Source organism: Emydura macquarii, unplaced genomic scaffold (assembly GCF_026122565.2).
Source record: "Emydura macquarii macquarii isolate MOO-44397 ecotype Brisbane River unplaced genomic scaffold, CSIRO-AGI_Emac_v2 contig_2171, whole genome shotgun sequence".
Taxonomy (NCBI): domain Eukaryota; kingdom Metazoa; phylum Chordata; order Testudines; family Chelidae; genus Emydura; species Emydura macquarii.
Window position 1 is genome coordinate 3,461,911 of NW_027132308.1, and position 23,095 is coordinate 3,485,005.

At 41.3% G+C, this 23,095-nt stretch overlaps 1 protein-coding gene, 1 long non-coding RNA gene and 1 other non-coding gene across 4 annotated transcripts in view; 2 read left to right on the top strand and 1 right to left on the bottom strand.

The window, feature by feature from the left end:
• Nucleotides 1–7,562: 7,562 nt before the first annotated feature.
• Nucleotides 7,563–10,929, top strand: LOC137160210 (uncharacterized). Its single transcript, XR_010921810.1, has 3 exons — nt 7,563–8,060; nt 8,522–8,557; nt 9,370–10,929. It is a non-coding gene; the product is annotated as an uncharacterized lncRNA (long non-coding RNA).
• On the top strand, nt 8,316–8,446 carry LOC137160232 (small nucleolar RNA SNORA24). Its single transcript, XR_010921817.1, has one exon. It is a non-coding gene; the product is annotated as a small nucleolar RNA SNORA24 (small nucleolar RNA).
• A 4,686-nt stretch (nt 10,930–15,615) lies between the features above and the next one.
• The window catches only part of PRSS12 (serine protease 12), an 82,447-nt gene continuing 74,967 nt past the window's right edge, over nt 15,616–23,095 (bottom strand). For both annotated transcript variants that reach the window (XM_067558686.1, XM_067558685.1), the window contains 2 exons: nt 19,725–20,005; nt 15,616–17,442 (listed from right to left, as the gene is read on the bottom strand). In XM_067558686.1, coding sequence (XP_067414787.1) covers nt 17,135–17,442; nt 19,725–20,005 — 589 coding nt within the window. In that variant the 3' untranslated portion in view covers nt 15,616–17,134. The remainder of the gene's footprint in view (nt 17,443–19,724; nt 20,006–23,095) is intronic.

A 23,095-nucleotide genomic window follows, 5' to 3' on the forward strand; every position in this document is an offset into this window, starting at 1 on the left:
TTCCTTCTGCCATGGGCCTCTCTTTTCCTTCTCCTCTGTCATTCTTTTCTATCCCTTTACTTTCTCATTTGTCTTGCTTTATTCCTTTCTGCTCTGCTTGACAAATTAAAATTGGAAATAAGGCACACAATTTTATCATTGAGCATAATTTCAATTGGAACAGCTCACCAAGAATGTGGCAGATCTTCCATCTCTTCAAATCTTTTGGCTCTTTTTAAAAGATATACCCTAGCTCAACCCCAACCCTTTAGCCTTTACACAAGAAATTGCTATGTGAAATTCTGTGGTCTGAATTATATAGGAGATCAGACTGCATGATCACAGGACACAGCTGCCCTTAAAAATCTATGTATCTATCTCCTCAAGTCTTTTTTCCAAGAAAACTCCTTTTTTCAGCTGTCCTCTCAACTATAGTAGTCCAGAACTTTTTAAAAATTCCTTTCTTCTATAACTTTTTACTTATGACCACTGGATATGCCTCTTAGTTGTGGGACCTTTACTGGAAAGGAGAACACTGAGATTTCAAATATCTTGTAGACATCAGATAAAGGCATAGGAAGGAATAACCAGTTTATTCACATGACATCAAAAGTCTGGGACACAAATGGTGCAAGATTAAAACAGTTCAAGCTTAATTTACAGATAGGCAGATAGTCAGATTTCCAATATGGCCATTTCCTTCTGTATTATACGGCAAGCAATGTTATTTTTCTAAAATAAATGGTCGTATTACAATGCAACATGATAAATGCTGGACCTTTAAAATGAAAGCCACTTTATATGACTGATTTGCTCTGAATTAATTTTGTCTAGGCTGTTCCATTACACTCCAATTTTCCAAAAGCAAAATGAGACCAAGAAGAAAGTACTGACAAATAATTTAAAAAATGGAGTTTCCCTCTATACCCATCACTCCCTGCCCTTTCTCTAAGTGCTCCACTATCAGCAACACTTGCAAATTCTAAATTAACGGGGAAAAGCAAATTGTTTCATTATAACATATTAAGCCCAATTCTATTCTTCTTCTTCTTCTATTCTTCACAGAATAACACCAGTAAATTCAGAGTTACACCACTATAGTCAATTGGCCCAGATTTTCTGTGTTGGTTCCATTGGCTTCTTCCAGTTACACCCTAGCAGAGATAATCTGTCTGCATCTAGGATGCAGAAACTCTACCTGTCTGTAATGTCCTGCTAGAAGACTGGTATATATCCCACAAATGGAAGGAGCATCCAGAAGTGCTGATTCCTCTTTCAGGCAGCTTTAGCCAGGAAGTTATTGCTGTATTTTAAAGCTGCCCTCCATTGGCAGAACCCAGAAGAGGAAGGTAAGAGTACCATTCTCTCCCACCCTCCCTGAGATGAATCTCCATCAAATGCTGCTGCCCCTCATAGGTTCAGTAGCTACAAATTGTACCACTCTGTGCCCCAGTGGATTTATCAATCCCAATGGAGTTATTCTGGGTTTATTCCAGTTTAACTGAGTAGAATGTAGCGCAGTGAACATTAATTCTCTTTCACCCTTGGATAACTGAATCCCTAAGATAAAAGCACTCCCTTCATCCTCTTTTACAGCAGTGAGAATGTTAACTACATGCTTTTCTTGGAAGGTAGCTTTCTTAAAGTACAAGACTGGGTGCTGCCCTCACCAGCCTCACCCCAAGAACTGAAGAGGGGGAGAAAAAAGGATGGGAAAATCTAAACAGTTTTGCTGGTTACCACCAAACATATACACAGGCAAAAGAACAGAAAAAACCCACATTCACACAAACGAACAGTCCCTTTTTTCTAGCAGCAACCTCTTCCTTGATCTTACTGGCTGCTCTTCAAAATGAGGTGAGAATGGCTTTGACAGAGCAGAGAAGTGACAGTAAGAGCCCCAGTTATGATTTGACCAATAGTAATGTACCCAGTTTGGACAGAAACATCATGTCTTTCGGAATGACTCCAGATCCCCTCCCATGTGCTCTTTCAATATATTTTTCCTTTGTTCATTGTTTATATTGCTATGGTGCAGTTCAGATACTATGTTTTGTAGCAGAAAGTAGAAAAATAGTTTTAAGAATAACTGTGGCTGAGCTCCATCCCTCTTTCTTTGCACACCCAAAATTCCTCATGAACGTGGCATACACCCTAGCCATGATTAATCCTAAAATCGCTGCTCTGCTGCCTCCAAAGTCACACAGGTATGGAACTGCACTGGAGCAATGTGGGAGGTTTCTTATTATGGAGAACATGGACTCCATTATTTCTTCTAGCTCCTGAGCTGCTCACTTGCTTAGTCTGAGCTTACTGTGGGCAAATACCTAGGTTTAAATATGACCAGTTTAATGCACACTGCCTTGCCTACATGAGGCTGTTCACATGTTAGTGTTAGCTAACATCTTCCAAGTCCTAATCTAGACAAAACCTTTGTTTCATCAGAGTGGTGGGTTTTCTCTGTGCCAAAGACATGGTCTTTAACATCCACTCCCCCCAGTGCCTTCATCTAACTTTCATTTTCAGCGAGCATAATAAATCCCAGACAAGCTGGAGCACATGATTTATGAGAAGAGACTGAGGGAACTAGGGTTGTTTAGTCTGCAGAAGAGAAGAATGAGGGGGGATTTGATAGCAGCCTTTAACTACCTGAAAGGGGGTTCTAGGGCAAATGGAACTAGGCTGTTCTCAGTGGTAGTAGATGACAGAACAAGGAGCAATGGTCTCAAATTGCTGTGGGGGAGGTCTACACTGGATATTAGGAAAAAAATTTCACTAGGAGGGTGGTGAAACAATTAAATGGGTTACCTAGGAAGGTGGTGGAATCTCAATCCATAGTGGTTTTTCAGATGCAGCTTGACAAAGCCCTGGCTGGGATGATTTAGTTGGGGTTGGTCCTGCTTTGAGCAGGGGGTTGGACTAGATGACCTCCTGAGGTCCCTTCCAAGCCTAATCTTCTATGATTCAATGAGACAGGAACAACAGAACAGAATAAGAACATGCATACTGATGATCCCTTGTCTCTTGCCTAACCTGGTTTTATTAGCTATCTTCATTCTCTGGTGCTATGGTTTATTTTGCTTTATTTTAAACTAAAAAGAAAAGTGCTTTAATAGAAAAAAGGAGAAGCCAATTCAAAACAAATGTTAATAATCCATGTCCAAGTCTATTTGATGATCAAGCAAGAACTCTGGTTACAATAAACAGAAGTTCAGTCATAAATGCCTTTGGTTTAATTGGTCTAGCTAGATTTGAGAACCACCACAACCATCTGCGGCTTTTTTCCCTCTAAATGGGAACATTTCTGAATCCTCTGATAGACAGTGCACAATGATGTTACTAGCAAGCTGTTTCTTGGAGGGGATCAAGCACTGATAGGCAACACAGTAACACCACTTCCCCAAGCAGTGCTGAGCCATTGTTAATGTACTGAGGTAGATGCAACATGAGTGTACACACTGCGTTAACTCGTGTCAGCCCTATCCTTCAGCAGCTATCCCACAATCCCTGACAATGACCGCTCTGGTCACAATTATGAACACCACTATCCAGGAGACATGGAAACCAGAAGGCCCCTCTTCTCTTTAAGCCCCACACATTTTTTAAATGCCTTTTCCTGATTGTCCAGCTTAGCAAGCACATCTAACAGCTCTTCCTGGAGGGGGAACATTGCAGACAGCCTGGAGAAGGAAAGAGCGAACAGGAGAAAGGCCCAGATGGCCCAGTAGGAAGAGGAGAGGGAGATGCACATGGACATAAAGGGGCTTCTCTGACAGCAAACACAGATGCTGAACCCACTTGTGGACCTACAGGTTCAACAATAATGGGCTTGCCTCTCTTTGCAGTCCACGGAGAACTGCATTACAACACCTCCCTACACCCTTTCTCAACATTTCATGTTCATCAGGGGCTGCATCCTGTCACTCCACCCTGGGGGAAATTAAGGACAACCGCAGCTTCACATACACTGACCTCTGAAAGCCACGGTCACTGTGTGTGTAGGTAAAATGCACATGAATGTTCTTTCCCCTTGTTAAGTTCTGTTCCATTAATGTATTAGGTTTTTAATATATTTGCTTGTATATTGCACAGCTTTTTCTTCGAACTGGTTTTGTTACTCTTTAAAATTCAGTTCTTTGGAAAATAATTCATCTTTTTTAATTCACAACATATGCTGCACAGTGCCTAGCAGCTCTGAAAGCACCCCTTACTTGTTACTGTATAGTGTGACACAACTCATAGGATCAGTGACAAACATAGTGTAATAATCATGAATCTACAGCAAGCACTGCAAAATTAAGAGATTTATTGACAGAGTTACATTCATAGATGTACACTAAGCATCAGACAAATCCTAACTGGCCCCAAAACACCAGTGCCAGGTAGAGCACAGTACACCACGATGCATTACTGTGGATCACTGTTAAAGTGCTCTTTCAGAGCCTCCCTGAGCTATATAGCTATGCACTGAATTCTTCTAATAGCCCTTGTGTCTGCCTGTTCAAACTCAGCTACGGCCCCTCCACCTCCATCCTGGTGCCAACTTTTCTCCCTTTGCTTCATAGTTATTATGCAGGACACAGCAGGTACCTATAAGCATTGGGATGTTTTTTCATTGAGATCTCATCTTGTGAATAAACAATGACAGCATCCCTTCAATCTACCGAAAGGGCATTCAACTGTCTTTCTGCACCTGCTGAGCAGGTAGTTGAATCTTTCCTTGGTCCTGTCAAGATGTCTGATGTATGACTTCATGAGCCAGGGAAGCAAGGGGTAGGTTGAGTCCCCCAGGATTACTATTGGCATTTCAACATTGTCAATAGTAATCCACCAGTTAGGAAAGAAACACCTTGCTTGTAGCTTTCTAAACAGTCCTGTGTTCTTAAAGATGCAAACATCATGCACCTTCCCTGACCAGCCAACACCGATATCAGTGAAACATATCCAGTGATTCATCAACACTTGCATAACCATAGAAAAGTAACCCTTTCTGTTGATGTACTCTGTAGCAAGGTAGTGTGGTGCCAAAATAGTAATGTAAACCTGAATAATTTTAATATTACCATCATCTGACTAAACTGTTCTACCACATCAACAGAAGCTAATGTATACATAAAGCGTTCTGCATGTTAATTTTGTATAATAGGTTGAAGAACTCGTACATTCAGTAGTTTGGCATATGCATTAAGAACATTGTAACCTTACATGTCATTCATTATTGGATTACGTATTTACATGCTTGTAAGCAATAGTGGATGAACATTCTTGAACCCAACAACTTTCATAAAGCAACATTTTTTGCTAAATATCCGCCCTGAACCATGGGGCAACAGAGCCACCCAGTGGCCAGAAACTGGTGTTCCTATTTAGTTAAGAATATCCTTAACACCATGACTTTCTGGAATATTTCTAAACTTAATCTGAACAGAATTTCAGTGAGCTCAGAGGTAGAAAATTTTCAGCAAGTGAACCAGATTCACTCTTTGATCAGTTTTATTGCACTAATCTTTTTTTCACATTTTCAACTCTCTGTCACAACAATCCTTGGCCCCTTCACATTATTGAGCAAGCAAACTGAGGCCTAACATCTATTCAACAGCATTTCTCTATTGTCTGTGATGCAATAACTTTTGAATGCCACATCCAAACAATTCCAAAATGTCAGAGAATGGTCTAGTCATCAGTGGTCAGAACCCTATTGATATTAGTGAAAATCAGAAAAAACAAATGGGGGAAATGGAGGACATATGGATCTCCTGGTACCTGGTTAGCACAGCTACCAGCTTCGACCATTTCTGCAATTGTCCACAAATAAAAGAACTGGTTAATGGCAACCATTAATGCATTCCAGCATAACAATACCCCAATCTCAGCTCTGCTGATCATCCCGATAAATTTAAAAATATTGACACCCTGAAAGAGAAAGAAAAGAAAGGAGAAATTAAAAATATATCTGGTGGGAAGAAGGGGGAATGGGGAGACAAGGGGGAAGGAAATAAGGGCACATACAGAGCTCCTGGCTTGGGGGAGGACACAGGGAGACACATAACCCCTGGTATGGGAAGAATGGGGGGCACACAGCATCTCTGGCAGGGAGAAGAATGGGGAATCCTGGTATGGACGGGAGAGGAAATGGGTAAAAAAGGGTGCACAAGGAGCTCCTGACATGGGAGAAAACGGGCAGACAACAGCACAGGGTTAATGCTGGAATAGGAGACATAAAAAATCCATTGCAATGGGAGAATGGGGGACCCTGTTACGGGGGAATGGAGACGCACGGGGGAGAAAGGGGGAATGAGAGTGTACACGTCCCTGGTATGGGGAAAGAAGGGAATTGTGGGGCAGTCAAGACCAATGAGGAATGGTGGATCCTGCTATGGAAGGATCTTGCTATGGTAGACCCTGCTATAGAGGGTAAAAGGGGGACACTGGGGGACACACAGATCCTATGGCATGACAGAAGGGGGGGGGCATAGGGAGTCTTGAAATAGGTGATGGGAGGGTGGCACATGGGGAGCTTCTGGAGGGTTGGTAGTGGAGGAATGCAAAGACCCCCAGGTCCGTGCAACACACTCAGCCTGTGGAAGCAACATGAGCAACCCCCTAGGACAGTGTTTCACAATCTTTTTGATACCAGGGACTGGCTTGTTGCCTTCCTAAGGTGTGTGTAAGCTGTGTCAGGGACATCTCAGGGACTGGCACTGGTCCATGGACCAGTTGTTAAAGAAACACTGCCGTAGGATATGTAAACTAAGAGCATCCTAGAGACTGCTCTTCCTAGAACTGGCTGTGGTTCCTCAGGAACCCTCTATTCCATCCTCTCCCCACACTATGCCCCTATGGGGGAGAGGAACGGGTTTTCCTAATACCATGAAACACAGGACAGACAAGGTGGATGAGGTATCACCTATTGGACCCACTGCTGTCCGTAAGACAGCCAAGTTTACACAGAGCTCTTCTTCAGGGCAGCTCAAAAGCTTGTCTCTCCCCCCAATAGAAGTTGGTCCAACAAAAGCTATCACTTCATCCCCAGCCTCTCTACTATGCTGGGACCAAGGCAGCTACAACACTGCATGAAACACAGGATTCAGAGCAACCTTCCGGCTTTAGGGCGTCCTGCGCCATATTGTGCGGCAGCAAGATTCCCCCTTCCTTATGTCCGCAGCTCTCACCATTTATTGCCAGGCACGATGGAATTTGGGTGCAGTGCGTGTATCAGTCAGGTTCAGCTAAAGGGGCACACAGGGAACGCGAGCACGCGGTACTGCAATGACACAGAGGCGCTGCGGCTGCGTACTCTGCCCGCCCACCAGCTGCAGGCAACCGCGCCCCACTCGTCGCGGAGCCGGGCACCCCCGTGACTGCTGTCGCAGGCACCTTCAGCCCGCTGCGGCTCAGTCCGGTTGATTGACACTGTCATAGAATCATCAGACTCTTCCCCCGCCCCTCCCGCCGCTCGCACCAGCCTCGCGCCCCCCCCGGCAGGACAGGGGGGCAGCTGCGCAGGCGCTATGCTGTGAAGGGGTGGGGCCAATGAGTATCTACGCCCTCTCCGCTTCCGGAAGGGGTGGGGCAGGGTGAATAGGAAGTTGTTGCTGCGCCCTCGCCTCTTTCTTTTTGTTCTGGAAGGCGGTGGCGCGTGGTCGGCCTTGTTCCGAGCGCCGGACTCGGCGGGGTAGTAACTGCTCGTGACTGGAGCGGGAGTGAGGCTACCTCCGCGCCGGGCAACAGGCCCCGCCTCGCTCCCAGCTGCGGGGCTAGAGTCCTTTGGCGGGTTTTTCCCGGCGCGCGCGGGCGCGCTCCCCCCACCCTTCCGCCAGGCCTGTCTTTCTGGCCGCGGGTGCCCCTCCCCGGGGTCCTCGCCGGCGGCGCGCGCCCTTCTCCGCTCTCTGAGCTGAGCGGTCTGGGCGCGCGGCGCGGTCGCGGGATGCGGTGGTTGGGGAGCAAAGGAGAACATGGCGGCGCGGGGCGGAGGGACCGCCGCCGCCTTTCCAGTAACGTGGCTTGGCTCATTTGTGTCCTTGCAGGTGTGAGGCTGGGCGCGAGGGGAGCCGCCGTTCGATGGGAGCGGGACGCAGCAGGTAGACGCCCTCGTGGGGGGGGTGGGGGGTGAGTTTCGGTCGCGGCCCGGGCCGCGCCTTGGGTTTGTTCTTGTCTCCGAGCGGGGTAGCGAGCGAGTCAGGCCCGGCGGGGCCTACATCCCGCGTGCCGGCAGGAGCGTCGGGCCGGGGGTCCGTGGGGTGGCTGGCGTCCGCCGCCTGCCCCGGGCTTGGGCCGCCGGTTGGCCCCGAGGTGGGCGTGGGGCGGGATCGTCTTTGTGTCCGCGCCCATTGTCAATCCATGAATCCGTGGGACCTGCCGCCTGTGGCAGCCTCCCTTCCTAGCCATGGAAGAGCAGCGTCTTGCTTTTTGGCAAAGCTGGTACCAGCTAATTGGTGTCAGTATCTGACTGGGGCAAGGAACACGTGTGGCGTGTCCAGCAGCTCGGTAGTAACGGGCCTGAGTGGCAGCGATCCTTATTTCCTTTTCTACCTTCTTCCAGGGGACCCGTGAGACCAGAGCCACCCCGTGTCACCATGTAAGTGCTTTGCTTTGAGTCTGAGCTGGGGGGATGAGAGGAAGTCCTGTAATTATAAAAATGAATGAATGAACTGCTGGTTGCTGGGTTAAGACTGAAACTGACTACTTCTGTATTGTAGTTGGTATTAATGGAACTAAATTACTCACCTGTCTCAGAGTCTGGTGGTTTGGAATGTGTAACTTTGGTTAAGTAGAGGCTTGAAACAAAAATCCAAGCCAAGATAAAATAAGTAATTTGGGATATAAACCAGTAAAAACTAGGAAAAATAAAAACTAAGTCTACTTACAAATTGTTTGATCATTGATCATTCCCTTATGAAAGGGAATAGTCCTGTTCACATTTTAGCCAGTGGAACATTTCTTGCCACTTCAGTGGGTGCTTAATTGAGCCTAATGATGCTGCTTTTTATGTATGTGTGCTTTGACTTACTAGCAGTTTCCTTTGTGTCGCAAATAAACATTCTGGTGATTGGAAAAGCTACTGCTTTGTTTCAGACTAGTTAATAAAGGTGATCTCAAAGTTGGTAAGTTTAGAAAATGAACCCAATTTTTTTGCTTCAAGACTATTTTTAATACTTGAAACTGACTGGCATAAAATCCAGTATTGCAGAATTACTTTCATATATGTACATTGTATTGCAAACAAACTTTCTAGTTAATCCAACAAGGCAATTGTATTTATTGAATTTTATTTTTAAATTTTGACTCTCTTCCTTGAAGTAAATCATAGGATGTAGTGCAACTCTTTTTTTTAAAACTTAGTTGTTGGAAATGTGCACATTTAGTTACTGCAGACTCTTTTCTTTGCAGGATAAACATTCCTAAATTGTGATGACTTTGAAGAAGGTGGGGTAAAAAACACAACTCTGCTTTTAGAAGTAGATGCAACTTGATGTAAAACAAGTTTGTCTTAGCTGGTGGATTACCAGCTATCGACCATGTCAAGTCAGTTGCTCTGGAAGTATGCCAGAGGCAGTACACTGCAGCTTCAGGAGGCTGTGGACAGAACTATGAAAAGACACTTTTAAAGCTAGCTTGTACTCTTCATAAACCAAATTGCATCTCAGGTTTTTAGGGCCCATCCAAAAAAATCTGATTTTCACTCTCCAGATTTTCCAATCCAGATTTTAGCATTAATTGAATGGGTCTTTTAACACTTGTTCATGTTGCTGGCTGGCTGCAGCCTTTAGTGGGTTGGGGCATTGATGTTGGGCCACTTTCCAAAGCACATATCCAGCACTGAAAATTTGTACTGTCCTTCCAACTAACAATCAAAAGGTATTTTTGTAATGGCCCTTCAGCAGTGTTCGGGACCCAAGAGTGGGTCACAACCCCATTAAAAGGGCCAGCTTTGGACTTGCTGGGGCTGAAACCTGAGGGCTTCAGCCTGGGGTGGCAGGGCTCTGGCTCCAGCTCCCCCTTCCTGACCTCTTTCCACCTGATGTAGTAGTTTTTGTTGTCAGAAGAGAGTCGTGGTGCAGTGAAGTTTGAGAACCATTGCCTTTGAGTATCCAGGGTAGCAAGCACAAAAGAAAAGGAGTTTCTAAAGCTCCTGCTTCTGCCATAGTAATCTTCTTTCCTTAGCTCACTCTCCCATGTAAATATATATATGCAGAACGTGTCACTTAGGTTGAGAGAAATTTTTAAATGTTCAATTTTTTGTCAAAATTGTAATTTAAAAAATGACTTTTTTACAACACTCTCATTCTTGTTACATTTATTCCCCTTATTTATAATCCAGATATTTGACAAGTAAGTTGAGATCATGTGCTGCATTTAAAGTATTACGTTCACAAAAGTACTAGGCAGTTTGAATAAAATACACTGATTACACAACTCCTTGTATATTTTTATTGATAGCGTCATACTTTCCTTTTTAGTGCTACTGCTACCTAAAGCCATATGTACACTAATAATGCTGTGCTAATATAAATGTCAGTATGATTTTGTTGCTGTTAACCGTCTATGTAGAGGCTTCTCAGATCATGCCTCATCTTCCTCCCCTCCCCCCCACTGATGTAGCTATGTCAGCAAATGTTTATACAGTAAACCTGAACTAATACAGCTCACTGGTGCAGGATATTTCCAGAAAACAGAATGTGCCAGTGCCTGCCAAGCTTATTTTGAAATTTTACGGAATAAGTCATGAAGAATATGGTGCATTGTGGTTAAATAGTCTTTCAGAAGAATATTATAATTAAGGACTTAGTCCTCAAGTGGTGAGCGCCATTCCGGACACTAAGTTAGTAGGGATTGAACAGGAATATTTAGAATACTTAACTGCTTAAACTATGTCATACACATGAAACATATCAAAGGATAACTAATGTTAAGCTCTTAAATATTCAAGGATTTCTCTTATATTTTAGGGAGGTTTACCTCTATAATTCAGGAAACAAAGGGTCTTGTTGTTAATGCTGTACAGTTGGCAAGCAAATAGACATGAGTTACATTCCAATTTTAAATCCCCATAACAGATGGGGTGTTTTGTAAGAATACTTTATAGCTTTAATTCAGATGTCTCGTGAGTCAGGGAAACAATGTGCTTTCTGCTAAAAGGCACTCTTTTGAATATCTGCATTTAAACTTAAGTTTTCCCAACAGAACAGATACAACTACTGAAATATTTTCCAGTGGTGGCTTTTGAAAAGAAGAAAACACCAAACTATTGGTTATTAAACTTCCATTTTTTGAAAGCTTTGCCAAAGTTTAAATATGTTCTATAAAGTGGCACATCTGTCATTTAATTGCTGCTGATCCTTCAGTTTCTCCTCATTACTTTTGAGCAATGCACTATACCTCATAAAGGAAACAAGCTTTAAACATTGGTATCTGTTACTGTTAATTTTCTACTTTAAATTTAACAGAAGGGCAGTTAAGTTTGCTGGAATTCCTAATCATGAGTTTTGAACTCAACCTTTCAAAATCAGACAGTGTTTTAAAATATGTACTTAAGCTAGGTCAAATAGAATGCAAGTCACTTTACTATCGAACATTAGCATTCTAAACAAATCCCTTAAAAGCACTTGTTCTTCCATGTGGGAAAAAAATGTTCTTAAATGTTCTTAAAGCACAAGAAGTGATAATACTGTTAAATCAAATCTGGCTTATCTAGCTTGGAGCTGGGATGGTTAATGAGTAGACTAGACTGCCTCATTAATTACTTTCGATAGTCATTCCTTAGTCACTCAAACCTCTCTCTACAGGAAGGAGTGAAATACATAGTCATCCCATGTGCTCTCTGATATCCCTGCTCTATGCAAAGGAAATAATTCTTGTGTGTGTACTTCAGGCTTCTTCCATGCTAGATTTTCTCCTTTCCCTATTAAAAGGGAGTCCTGATGGTGGTGGTAGTGGCAGCAGTAGCAGCTGGCAATAGGGGCAGAACTACTACCGCTTTTGTGGGACAGAAAGGGGCAAGTCCCCTACTCCTGTGAAAGAACACTGCAGAAGGAGCTGTATGGAGCTGGGGGGCAGAGGGAAGGGCATGCACTGTTTCTCATGACTATTTCTGCCAAACTAATTAGACCTAAGTGATTATGGGTTACAGAGTTTATCTTGTTATATCGCTGTCCTGGGTAAACTGGAATCATGCATAATTGAGAATTTTATGCTAATTTTGTAGAATATGCCCATCTTCTACTTGTTCTAAGTGTACCTCTGTTGAACAACTATTCAGTTAGCCCAAAAAAAAAAAAAGGCAAATATAAGGAGAAAGCATCACTGAGAATACTGCCGTCTCTAATTCTAATGTTGTGACCAGCAACCACCTACAGCAAAGTAGCAATTTATGCGGTAGTGGGTTCTTTTTAGCTGCTTCTCTGGGTGAGAAAAGACCTGAACAAGCAGCAGTATTTTGGGAGGCAGGAAATCTTCCTCCAGCAGTATAGAAACTACAGAGGAGAGAAAGGAAGATGCCCTTGGATTAGAAATGTCAAGTATCAGCTGCTTTGGAAGAAATTAGGAAGTACTGTGGGGCCATATCCTTGAGCAGAACTAGAACATGCAGGGCAGGGGACGTTGAAGACTGGCTGACTAGGTATCACATCCTCTGAAGGGAACCAGACAGGCAACATGACCAGGAATGTGGAGGAAGCGAAATGGGGCTGAGAAAGCTACAAAGAACCTGCAGCAAAACATTGGGAAGGAGTAGAACTACAATACAGAGATGCATACAAGGAAGAACTGACTAAAGCAACATACCGAAGTGGGAGATAACTTTTTCCACAAAAGGACAAAGCACATTAAAAAACTGGAAAACTACCTACTTTTCCTACTTTTGATGTAGAAATACCTTGATACTGGGGGTTTGTGCAAGTGTAAAGAATATTGAGAGGGGCTATCAGTGCCCAATACTAAGATGTAGCCCAGGCTGAGAAATCTTGGCAACCCCAATAAAGATAAGCTTTAGGTGTTTATAAATGGCAAATCATTTCTATAAGATTTAAAAACTAACAGGTGAAGGTAATGTCCAGAGGTGTTCTATCCAGTGCTTGATTTAAAGTGTGCCATAATTTCTCAATTTTTCATTATTTAAATTAAATCCCTTAAAAGCACTTGTTCTTCCATGTGGGAAGTTAATTTAAGTTAAATTGACTATAAAGATAAATTGAAAGCCAGTTTTAAAAGTATAAACTACAGGATAATAGCAAATTACAGTGGTTATGGGATGCCATAGATACTGTTGGTAAGTCTGTTCTGAATCAAGGATCTGCTGGGGTGTGTAGCTGTCTATAAATACCAGCGATGTTGCAAATAATTGAGCTCAAGAAATGAAGAACATACATAAGGGCAAGAAATGAGATTTTTTTTTTTTTTTTTACATTTGTGAAGACGGTTGATATTTTTGAAGGAGTAAATACATTGCTTTCTAACTCAGTATTTGCATTTTGGAATTTTAGTACCAAAAGACACACAGGCCTGCTACTGGTTATACTATGAGCATGTAATCATTCAGCTCCTGATACTGCATGGACCTGTTCTCTGGAATTTATTGTGGTCAGTCCTTGACCATTTTATAGTCGTCTTGGCTTTATGGAATTTTTCTTGTCCAATATTTTGTAAAATACCAGAGTTAGTGTTTTGTAATATGTCACAATTGAGAACCCCAGCTTTCTGATACTCTACAAGATGTGGGCTTCGCAGTCATTTATTTCTGATTACCATCTTTGTCCTTCATTTTAACGATTTTAGTGCTAATTTTCCTGATAACCAGAGCCAAAAATGTCTGCTTCTATACCTTCTGAAAATTGAGTCCTGAGTTTGTGGTTTACAATATTTGTATCTAACTCTAGAGCTAGCTCAAATATTTTTTCGCTTCGATATCAACATAACTAATGAGATTTTTATGGCTGCTATCTGATAATGACAGTGCTAATAACCCTCCTATGGGTGTAAATATTTCCAACACTTGTAAATTTTTCCAAGCACTGGTTTTGCACGTTTATCACTGAGAAGAAAAATGTTTTAATTCCTGACTGTGTTGTGTTTAAAATAAATTTTATATAGAGAGATTCTGTCATAAACAAGCAAGCTCATAGTTCTTCTCTGTACAGCACTGCTGAAACTGTATCTAGATAGAAACTTGGGTCTGGTTGGTGGTATCGATAAGGATGCTGACAAATTAGATGAAATGCAGAGAATAACAAAAAAGCATTAAGAGGAGTTGGAGAAGCTGATGTATTTGGGGGGGGGGGGGGAGACACAGGAATTCAAATACTACATGCAGCTTGACCTAAAGCAACGTTTCCCAAATGTGGGCCTCATCCTGCAAGGGGGATGGGGTGCAAAATGTATAAATTGAGTTACTGGCCTTTACCACTGCATGATGGCGTTGAAGAGGTGAATGAATGGTTTCATTTTCCTTGAGGGGTCAGCTTTCAGAAATCTAGGAAATGTTGACTCAAAGGGTGCTTACTAGAGTACATTGAACTAAGATAACTTTTGTAGCTGCAATTCTGCAGTAGCAGAAGCAACTGGAAACTAGGATAAATATCTCTCAAGTGTTTGCTGCTATAATCTCATCTATCGTGATAAAAATGCCCCTAGTCTTGTCGGTGGCTTCCATCTAGTGATAGAGTAATATAGACAAGGTTCTAATATTTTTAATTCAGGGTTTAAAATGGTTAGAACAAAAGCATGCAAAACATTCGAGAGTATATTGTAATTAGCAGTCCTGCATTGGCAGAGGTATTTATCTCAAGTCTGTCTTGTTTCTTAATTTCTATCACTATATCAAGACTTGTTTAGCTGGTTCGTTCCAGATTCCAGAAGAAAATTCCATTCCATGATTATTCCCCAAAGGAAAACTTGTCTGGATATGAAAAGCTTTGGAGAAAACTGATTCACAAAAGTCTTCAAAGTACACTTTTCCACCTATTAAAATTCATACCATTGTTAACTGATTGAATATAGTGTGGCATACTTCCTGTATTAGTTTGTACATAAACTAATCACTGGATTATGTATGTGGACTTTTACCTGTGAAGAAGGGTTTCAGTAATCGTGGCAGCATTTATTATACCAGCTTACACTATATAGGTTCACTGAAAAAATTAAAAAGTAGTAGAATGTAAGAACTCCATTTACTTTAGATATTAAAAAGGCATGCTGTCTGAATAAAAGTGTTAGCATAACATTTTTAAATCTAGTTAATTACTGAAGTTAAGCTGAAAAGAGCCCAGGGAGCAAAAACTAATGGACTGCTAGGAAATCTAAATGGATGCTACATTGCTATATGATGACTTTTCTTAAGTTCTCCATATCTGATCTTTGGTAGTTCAGATTCTAAGAATCAGGCAATTCCACATCCCCACTCCTAACACTCTTCTTTCCTAGTTTATTGCACTATATAGTCTACTTCACTACAGAATTCTCAAAGAAACCAATGCACCTTGTATTGCAAGGGTTCTATGATACAAATAGATGTTTTGTTACATTTTTCTCTTTCATTCAGCAGATTAACTTTAATTATTTTAAAAGATTTGTGTATAAATGAAATGCTAACAATTTTATATTTCATCAGCTGATTGTTTCATATAATAACAGGCTCTCCAGCTGTTGAACTCAATATATTTATTTGCATTTCTAACATACAATATTTTATATTATCCATATAGTGCAAAATTACAGAAAGTTGTACAAATACTGTATAAAAGCACCTGATTATACTAATATAGCACCGGTTCCAACAAGTTGTTTAAATTGGGAATGGCCCTTTAAAACACATTGACATCTTGAGATAAATTGAGGGCCAAGTCTGAATAAGAAATAAATCACATGTAGGGAGTCTACAGTGTTACCACAACTCTTTTGCATGCTAACAAAAGGGGGTAATTTGATAATAGTAACAGAACTGGACACATACATGGACACATACAGTCATGTAACACATAGTTACACATCTATCATACATTCGCACAAGCATTCAATTTTGTGCACAAAAGGCCCCAACACATTGTCACAGCTGGAATTTCCAGGGAAGAGAAACAGTGGTTACTGGTCACAATTCTGTACAATCACACATGGACAATATGGTGACACCGAATTGCTACATCTCACTAACTTGAATGTTTCTTGGCCCACACAGGTTTCATCACAGCTTTTAAAAAGTGATAGTTTGTCAAAGATGTCATGAGTAAAGAAAATAATTGTGTAAAACAATTTAGAATGTCCCTTGAATGGGCACTCCATGCATCCTAGAAATAAACTGAAACATGAAACTCGTGCTATCTTGAATAATTTTCAGACAACAAAGAAAGGTTAGTATAACATTGGTCAGTGTGTTTCAGTAAAATGGTTATGTATTTCATAGGTTACGTGATAATGTAGTGACTTTCTTATGGACTAAAATAAATTTGTATCATTAATACTTGTACTGCCACATTAGTAAGCGTTGCTTTTTCCAATGTGAAATACTTTTTATAGTGTTTAATCATTGAGGTTTCTATAGTCTTCGGAATAGTATTTATTAGAGAATCAGCAGAGGAAGCATAGGTGTGAACGAATACCTTTTTGGGGTAGAGGTCTATGAAAACTGGCTATTTTATTATTTTCTAGTCATAGATTTAGAAAAGAAAAATCTTAGAATTTGAAAGGACTAACCTGCAGCCTCTTTTAAAAGTAGAGGAGTTATAGGTAGGACAACCATGGAACTAAATAGGTTATTCTGGAAGTGAGGATTGTAAGTAATTCTGAGGAGAACCTGAAGCATAAATAACTGCCAATGTAGTCGTCTTATTGAAAGTAACTAGTATATTGAACTCTCAAATTGTCTTAATCCAATATTAGAGTAAAATGATTGCCCCTTTTCCCCTCAAACCTTACATATATTGCATTTTTCCGTGCAAATATAAATTTATGCTCAACATGAAGGAAATTGCACATTAATCTATAACTAAAAAGTGTGAATATACATCCTTGATTCGATACAAATAAAAACACGCAAAACAGAAGAATGTGTCCATTTCCCAACCACTGTGGGCCCCAGCTGTGTGTTGGCTGTGCAGTTCAAGCTGCCCCGTCTGATTCTGAAACTTCCTTTTTTAATATGCTTACTGTTTCTGAGTTGGGATGGTCACAATTTGGTCACATTTTTTATCCATGGTACAAAGGATGAGACTTTGGTGTAGACACCTGGAGAGTCTTTGATTCCACAGCCATAACCCCAGGAAGTCACCCCATACACAACCCAGCTTTCCCCTGGACGTTCACACATCAGTGGTCCACCACTATCTCCCTGACAACTGTCCACATGTTTCTGTTCTCGGAGATTTCCAGCACAGAGCATCCTCCCTGTGAACCTTTTCTTATAACGCTCTTCACAAAGTCTCTTAGGAAGTAGGGGGATGGCAGCTTGTTGCAATGTTCTTGAATAGGCCCTTCCTGTAAAGAGACCAAATAACTGGTACTGAGATACCTGATTTGGTGATCGTTAAGTATGATCTAATTGAATTTATTAATGTAACTAAAATATTGCTATACAGTGTTACAGCATTAAGCAAAAAAGGTGAAAAGAATGCATACCTCAACTCCCTAAAAGTCTGCAAATTGTAAGTAAGACATTTGTTTTCGCAGCACTTGTATCATGGATACTTCAGAGGATAGGATTTTTTTGTTGTATTCTAGGTAACTAATTCAACAAGAATATATGCTGTAATACTTAAATGTAGTGGGGAATCATTCTTAAATGGTATGAATGGCTATAGGGCTATTGGCAGAAAGGTTTTCATCTCTAGGTTACTGTTCAAAGCTAGGCTATTTGGTAATGATCAGAAGTCATTACGATCGAGCAAACTGCTAGGTGTTAATAGGCCAAATGAGATGCTTTCAGTCTGGTTCCTACTAAACAGTTGGCCAAGTATAAATCTACTCTCAAAAAATTACCGTCACTATGTTACAGTCTCCTTGAGGGACTAACGTCAATGAAACCACTCTATCCTGTTCTCCCAAAAAATGATTCCTCAGTGCTAAAACTGAGACAATGTAGAGAAGTTAGCACTACTACTGCATAAATAGACTTCAGGCTCCAGAGATGTCAGTCTAGCATCTTTCATAAACATGATACTTAATTAAAAGCTTAAACAAAATTTCTGTCAAATCTCAATGTCACTTCAATATATTTTTAGTCTCCTTTTGTCAAAACAAAATATTGGTCTGAAGTAAAATTCATTCAAAAGGAACTAGATTGTTGTATAGACAGCATTTTTTGAATGTTTAGTGCTGTAAGTACTGGCAAATCTTCAAATTCAAATAACTTCAAAAGGTGTGTGGGTGTGAGAGAGAGAGAGTTTTTTGAAATACCTCACATGGTTATTTCACTTTAGAAGATACAGGTCCAAGCAAGATTTCATATTTTAAAAGTCATTTGAATATTTTTCTGTAATACATCATAAAAACTCATCTTGTGTCTCATGATTCTATCTCATTTGAAAAAAGTGAAAACTTTTTTTTAAAGTCCTTAATTATCCTTGCATAACAAACTTGATTGCAGAGAACATTTAAAATCTCAGGAAATGTTGCAATAATGTAATTTATTGCATTTAAAGTAAATTTTGAGGTAGCTAATATTTCATTTTAAATAGACATTCTAAGCTAAGTGGTACTACTTCAGAGCTCTTATATGCCTTACACAGTGAATTACATAAAATGCTAAGGTGATGAATTATGGGTTGTTTTTTTGGCAAAACATACAGAACTACAAATCTTTCTTTCCGGTTTTTAGTTCTCCTAATTTTCAGTATGCTCTTATAGATATCTGTGCATACATGCACACAGGTTAACGAATGTAAAAAGAGAGAACTTATATTTAACCACATTTTCTTGCCAATTTTAATGAGTCAGAAGACTACAGGATGATAAAGTTGGCTGCTTTTGGCACTGTCATGAACCCAATAAAAACATAAAAGTAAAACATGGTTATTAGTTTACAAAACATTTAAGAAACAAAACCCTCTGGAAAAGAAACTCCTATCTACACCCAATAAAGCAACAACAGCTGCTAGTTCGTCCAAGAATCTGATTGGAAATGTGTTTTGCCTCCACTGAATCTTTGATAGGTTCTTTTTTCACTCAAATCTAGCAGCTGAAATTTGGCATTTGGAAAGTGGCAGTGGCAGCAAGAGAGAAGAAAGATAGTGTGCTTGATTCTCCATTACACACGTGCTCTGGCCATTTTTCATTTGACATCCTGGTGTCATTTAAATCAATAAAAGCATTTCTGATCCTCCTTAATAAAACTAAATTGGACAGAGCTGGTGTTGTTTTAAAGGGGTGTGAGTGTGTGGGCTCCAGTAAGTGTGAATGGAAGATTTAGTGCTGTTTAACATAATTAATCCTACAGTCTGGAAGAGTGAAGAGACAGGGTTAGTAGTGACAGCTCCACTTTCTTTTCTTTTTTCTTTCTTTTTTTTTTAAAGCACAAACTAAATTAAAAGAAACAAGTGCTTTTATTCCTTGATAATGATTGGGGGGGGGACAAACAAATACAAGCTTTTCTCCTATTTTAAAATGAGGGAACCTGGTACAGTTATTCCACCTTGAATATCACAAATAGCAAATTAAACAATTGTGTTTAAGAATTAATTGAAATCTTTGTGTGTGTGTGTGTGTGTGTGTGAGGTAGAGGAAAATGTGTGTATAATGTATAATGTATAAGTCACTCTTACCTGTGTCACCCCACCCAGTGATGTAACAGTTGGGGGCAGTTTTCTGTGGCCTCTCTCGCCTCAGTGGCAAACAGGCGGGTAAGACATGGGTGCTGAATCTGGCACATTGTTCTTCTGGTCCGTGCAACCTCACCAGCGCAATGTCGTAGTCATTGCTGTCAGGCCTGTACTCTTTGTGCATCACAATTTGCTGGACTCCAATTTCATCCTCATACTCCTCAGGAACCAGTGTGTGATAATCACCAACTCGCACGGCATAGTTCCGAGTGTTGTTGCCATACCTGAGAATGAGACCAGGGCTCCCATCACAAATTCACAACCTAAATAGACAACCAACTGTGACCAAAGGGTCTCTTTACTAATCATACAGATGACAATACCAAAGTAGTTTTATTAGTGGAAAACCCAATTATCTCAACAGTGGTTATGTGACATACAGAAGTGTCTGAAATTCCAAATTTAGGGTACATTCTCCTTCCTTTGAGCCATACAGATAATGAGGTTTCGTGTATTCATTTGAGTAGATAATTATTGTAAAGAACAAGCAGGGACCAATAGTACTTTTAAAAAAAAAACTACGAGTAACACAAATGTCCAATGTAAAACCACCAGTAAATACAAAACAGTACGGCAATGCTCCCAAATAAACTCCTGAAAGAAGGGGGGGGGGTGGGACTTTTAACAGAAGATAGCTGTAAAATTCAACCTTGAATAAAGAAAATGTTGATTAATTCTTAATACTTTTTATTGGGCATCTGAGCATGAAGGCCTCTATTCATCCTAACTATCGGTACAATAGCAAAGGTACACTAATGAAAGAGCTGTGGACTGTATCTGCTGTCATTAGAGCTGTGTGGAAAATGGTTTTCTTGTCCTGCAAAAATTTTTGAGATCTCAAATATTTTCCTGTTCTACAGTGGGACAAAACAGACTTTTCAAAGTTTGATTGAAAAAGAAACATCCACCCAAGAATAGCCAAGGATCTGGTGGGTAAGGCACTAAGCTAGAATGTGAAAAACCCAAGGTCAAGTCCCTGCTCTGAATAAGGTAGAGCAGGGGGACTTGAACTTAGAAAACCTTCCAGATGTATATCCTAATTACCAGGTCATGGGATATTCTGGGATCTTTTTCTCTGGTTTTGAGCAGAAATTCCATTCTGGACCTACGGAACTTTCCTGACACAAGTTTAGTCATAACTGATACACTCCCAAGAAAAGTTTCAATAATTTGGCATTTTCCAATGAAAAAATAATTTCATCAAAATTTCCTGACCAGTTCTAATTCTACATTCAAACTGCTTTCCTGGCCTTCACCTATAAAATGACATGTTAGAGGGTCAAATTCTGCAGGCCTCATTCAGTTCTTTAAAAAAAAAAAAAAATCTCGTATTGCTTGTGGAATTCAATGGAAGTTCAACCTGGGTAAAAAATGAGCAAGTAACGGAGGCTATGGTCGAATATATTTATTTATTATATTTTGCTCTAATTAAGCAGAAAGTTGCAATTTTAATAAATTCTATCATTAGAGGTATTTTCTACATTTTATGTGAAGGTTGCTTTATGGTACTGGAGAAATGAAGTAACGACTGTCAAATACAAAGCCTTTAAAAAAGTAGCCTCCTTAACAATAATAATCTTATTTCTTTATATTTCTAAATATATATATTTCTTTATGCTCTTATCCACTACACTGTACTTTCTTTGTGGCTGGAAATTACAATACAAAAAATTTGCAGCTGGTCTATAATAGCTGAAGATTACGGATATGTAAAAACTGATCTTGTATTTACATGGATCTTTCTTAAAATACTTACAGAAAACCTAACTAGTGACTGCATGATCAGACATACTATTCATCTCATTTGGAGATGAAACTTCAGTAATCTTATTGCTGAGAAATAAACTAATGAAGACTTCCTCATTTTTTTTCCAGCTTGGATTTATTAGGTTTATTTGAAAAATATTTAACAAAAAAACCCTCCCTTTTGGGGGTATCACTTGAGCAATACCCAAAACAAGGTTACTTACCAGTAACTGTTGTTCTTCGAGATGTGTTGCTCACATCCATTCCAATGTAGGTGTGTGCGCGCCCCGTGCACAGATTCCCGGAACATTTTCCCTAGCAAGCCCCGCATGGCCAGCTCAGGCGCCCCCTGGAGTGCCGCGCTCATATCGCGGTATAAAGGGCACTGCTGGCACCGCGGGTCCCCAGTCCCTTCTTTCTGCCAACTCCGACAGTGGGGATGGGGGGTGGGTTTGGAATGGATATGAGCAACACATCTCGAAGAACAACAGTTACTGGTAAGTAACCTTGTTTTCTCTCTTCGAGTGATTGCTCATATGCATTCCAATGTAGGTGATTGAGTAGCCATACCTTGGAGGAGGGTAGGAGTTATCGGTGACCTGCTCTAGACAGCACGGCCCTGCCGAACCCTGCGTCTTCCCTTGCTTGTTCCACGATGGCGTAATGCGACGTGAACGTATGGACTGACGACCAGGTCGCTGCCCTGCAGATGTCCTGCAGGGGAACCCTTTCTAGAAAGGCTGCGGAAGAGGCCTGAGCCCTAGTGGAGTGTGCTCTCACCGGCCCTGGGAGGGGTACTCCTGCCTGCTCATAGCATGCTTTAATGCAGGCAGTAATCCACTTGGAGATGCGCTGGGTGGAGACAGGCAAGCCCTTCATCCTATCCGCCACAGCCACGAAGAGCTGTGTCGACTTCCGGAAAGGCTTGGTCCTCTCGAGATAGAAGGCCAAGGCTCGCCTGACATCCAGCGAATGCCCCCTCCTTTCCTCCTCCGACCCGTGGGGTTTTGGAAAGAACACAGGAAGGAAAATGTCCTGGTTACAGTGGAACTGAGACACCACCTTAGGCATAAAAGCCGGGTGAGGCCTCAGCCGGACCTTATCCTTATAAAAAACCGTGTAGGGGGGCTCCGAGGTTAACGCCCTCAGTTCGGAGACCCTTCTGGCCGAGGTGATAGCCACTAGGAAGGCCACCTTCCATGACAAAAGTAGAAGGGAGCATGTAGCCAAGGGCTCGAATGGATGACCCATCAGCCCGTTAAGGACCAAGTTGAGGTCCCAGGGTGGCACCGGGTCCCGCACCTGAGGGAAAGTCCTCTCCACCCCCTTAAGGAACCTCACCGACATAGGGTGAGAAAACAGGGAGCGGCCCTCCATGGGTTGGTGGAAGGCCGAGATGGCTGCTAGGTGGACCTTGAGGGAGGCCAAAGCCAGGCCCTGCAGTTTAAGCTGCAGTAAGTACTCCAAGATGGCCTGTATAGGTGAGATGCTAGGGTGTAACCCTCTCGCTTCTGCCCACCCCGAAAACCTCCGCCACTTAGCTTTATATGTTACTTGCGTGGACGGCT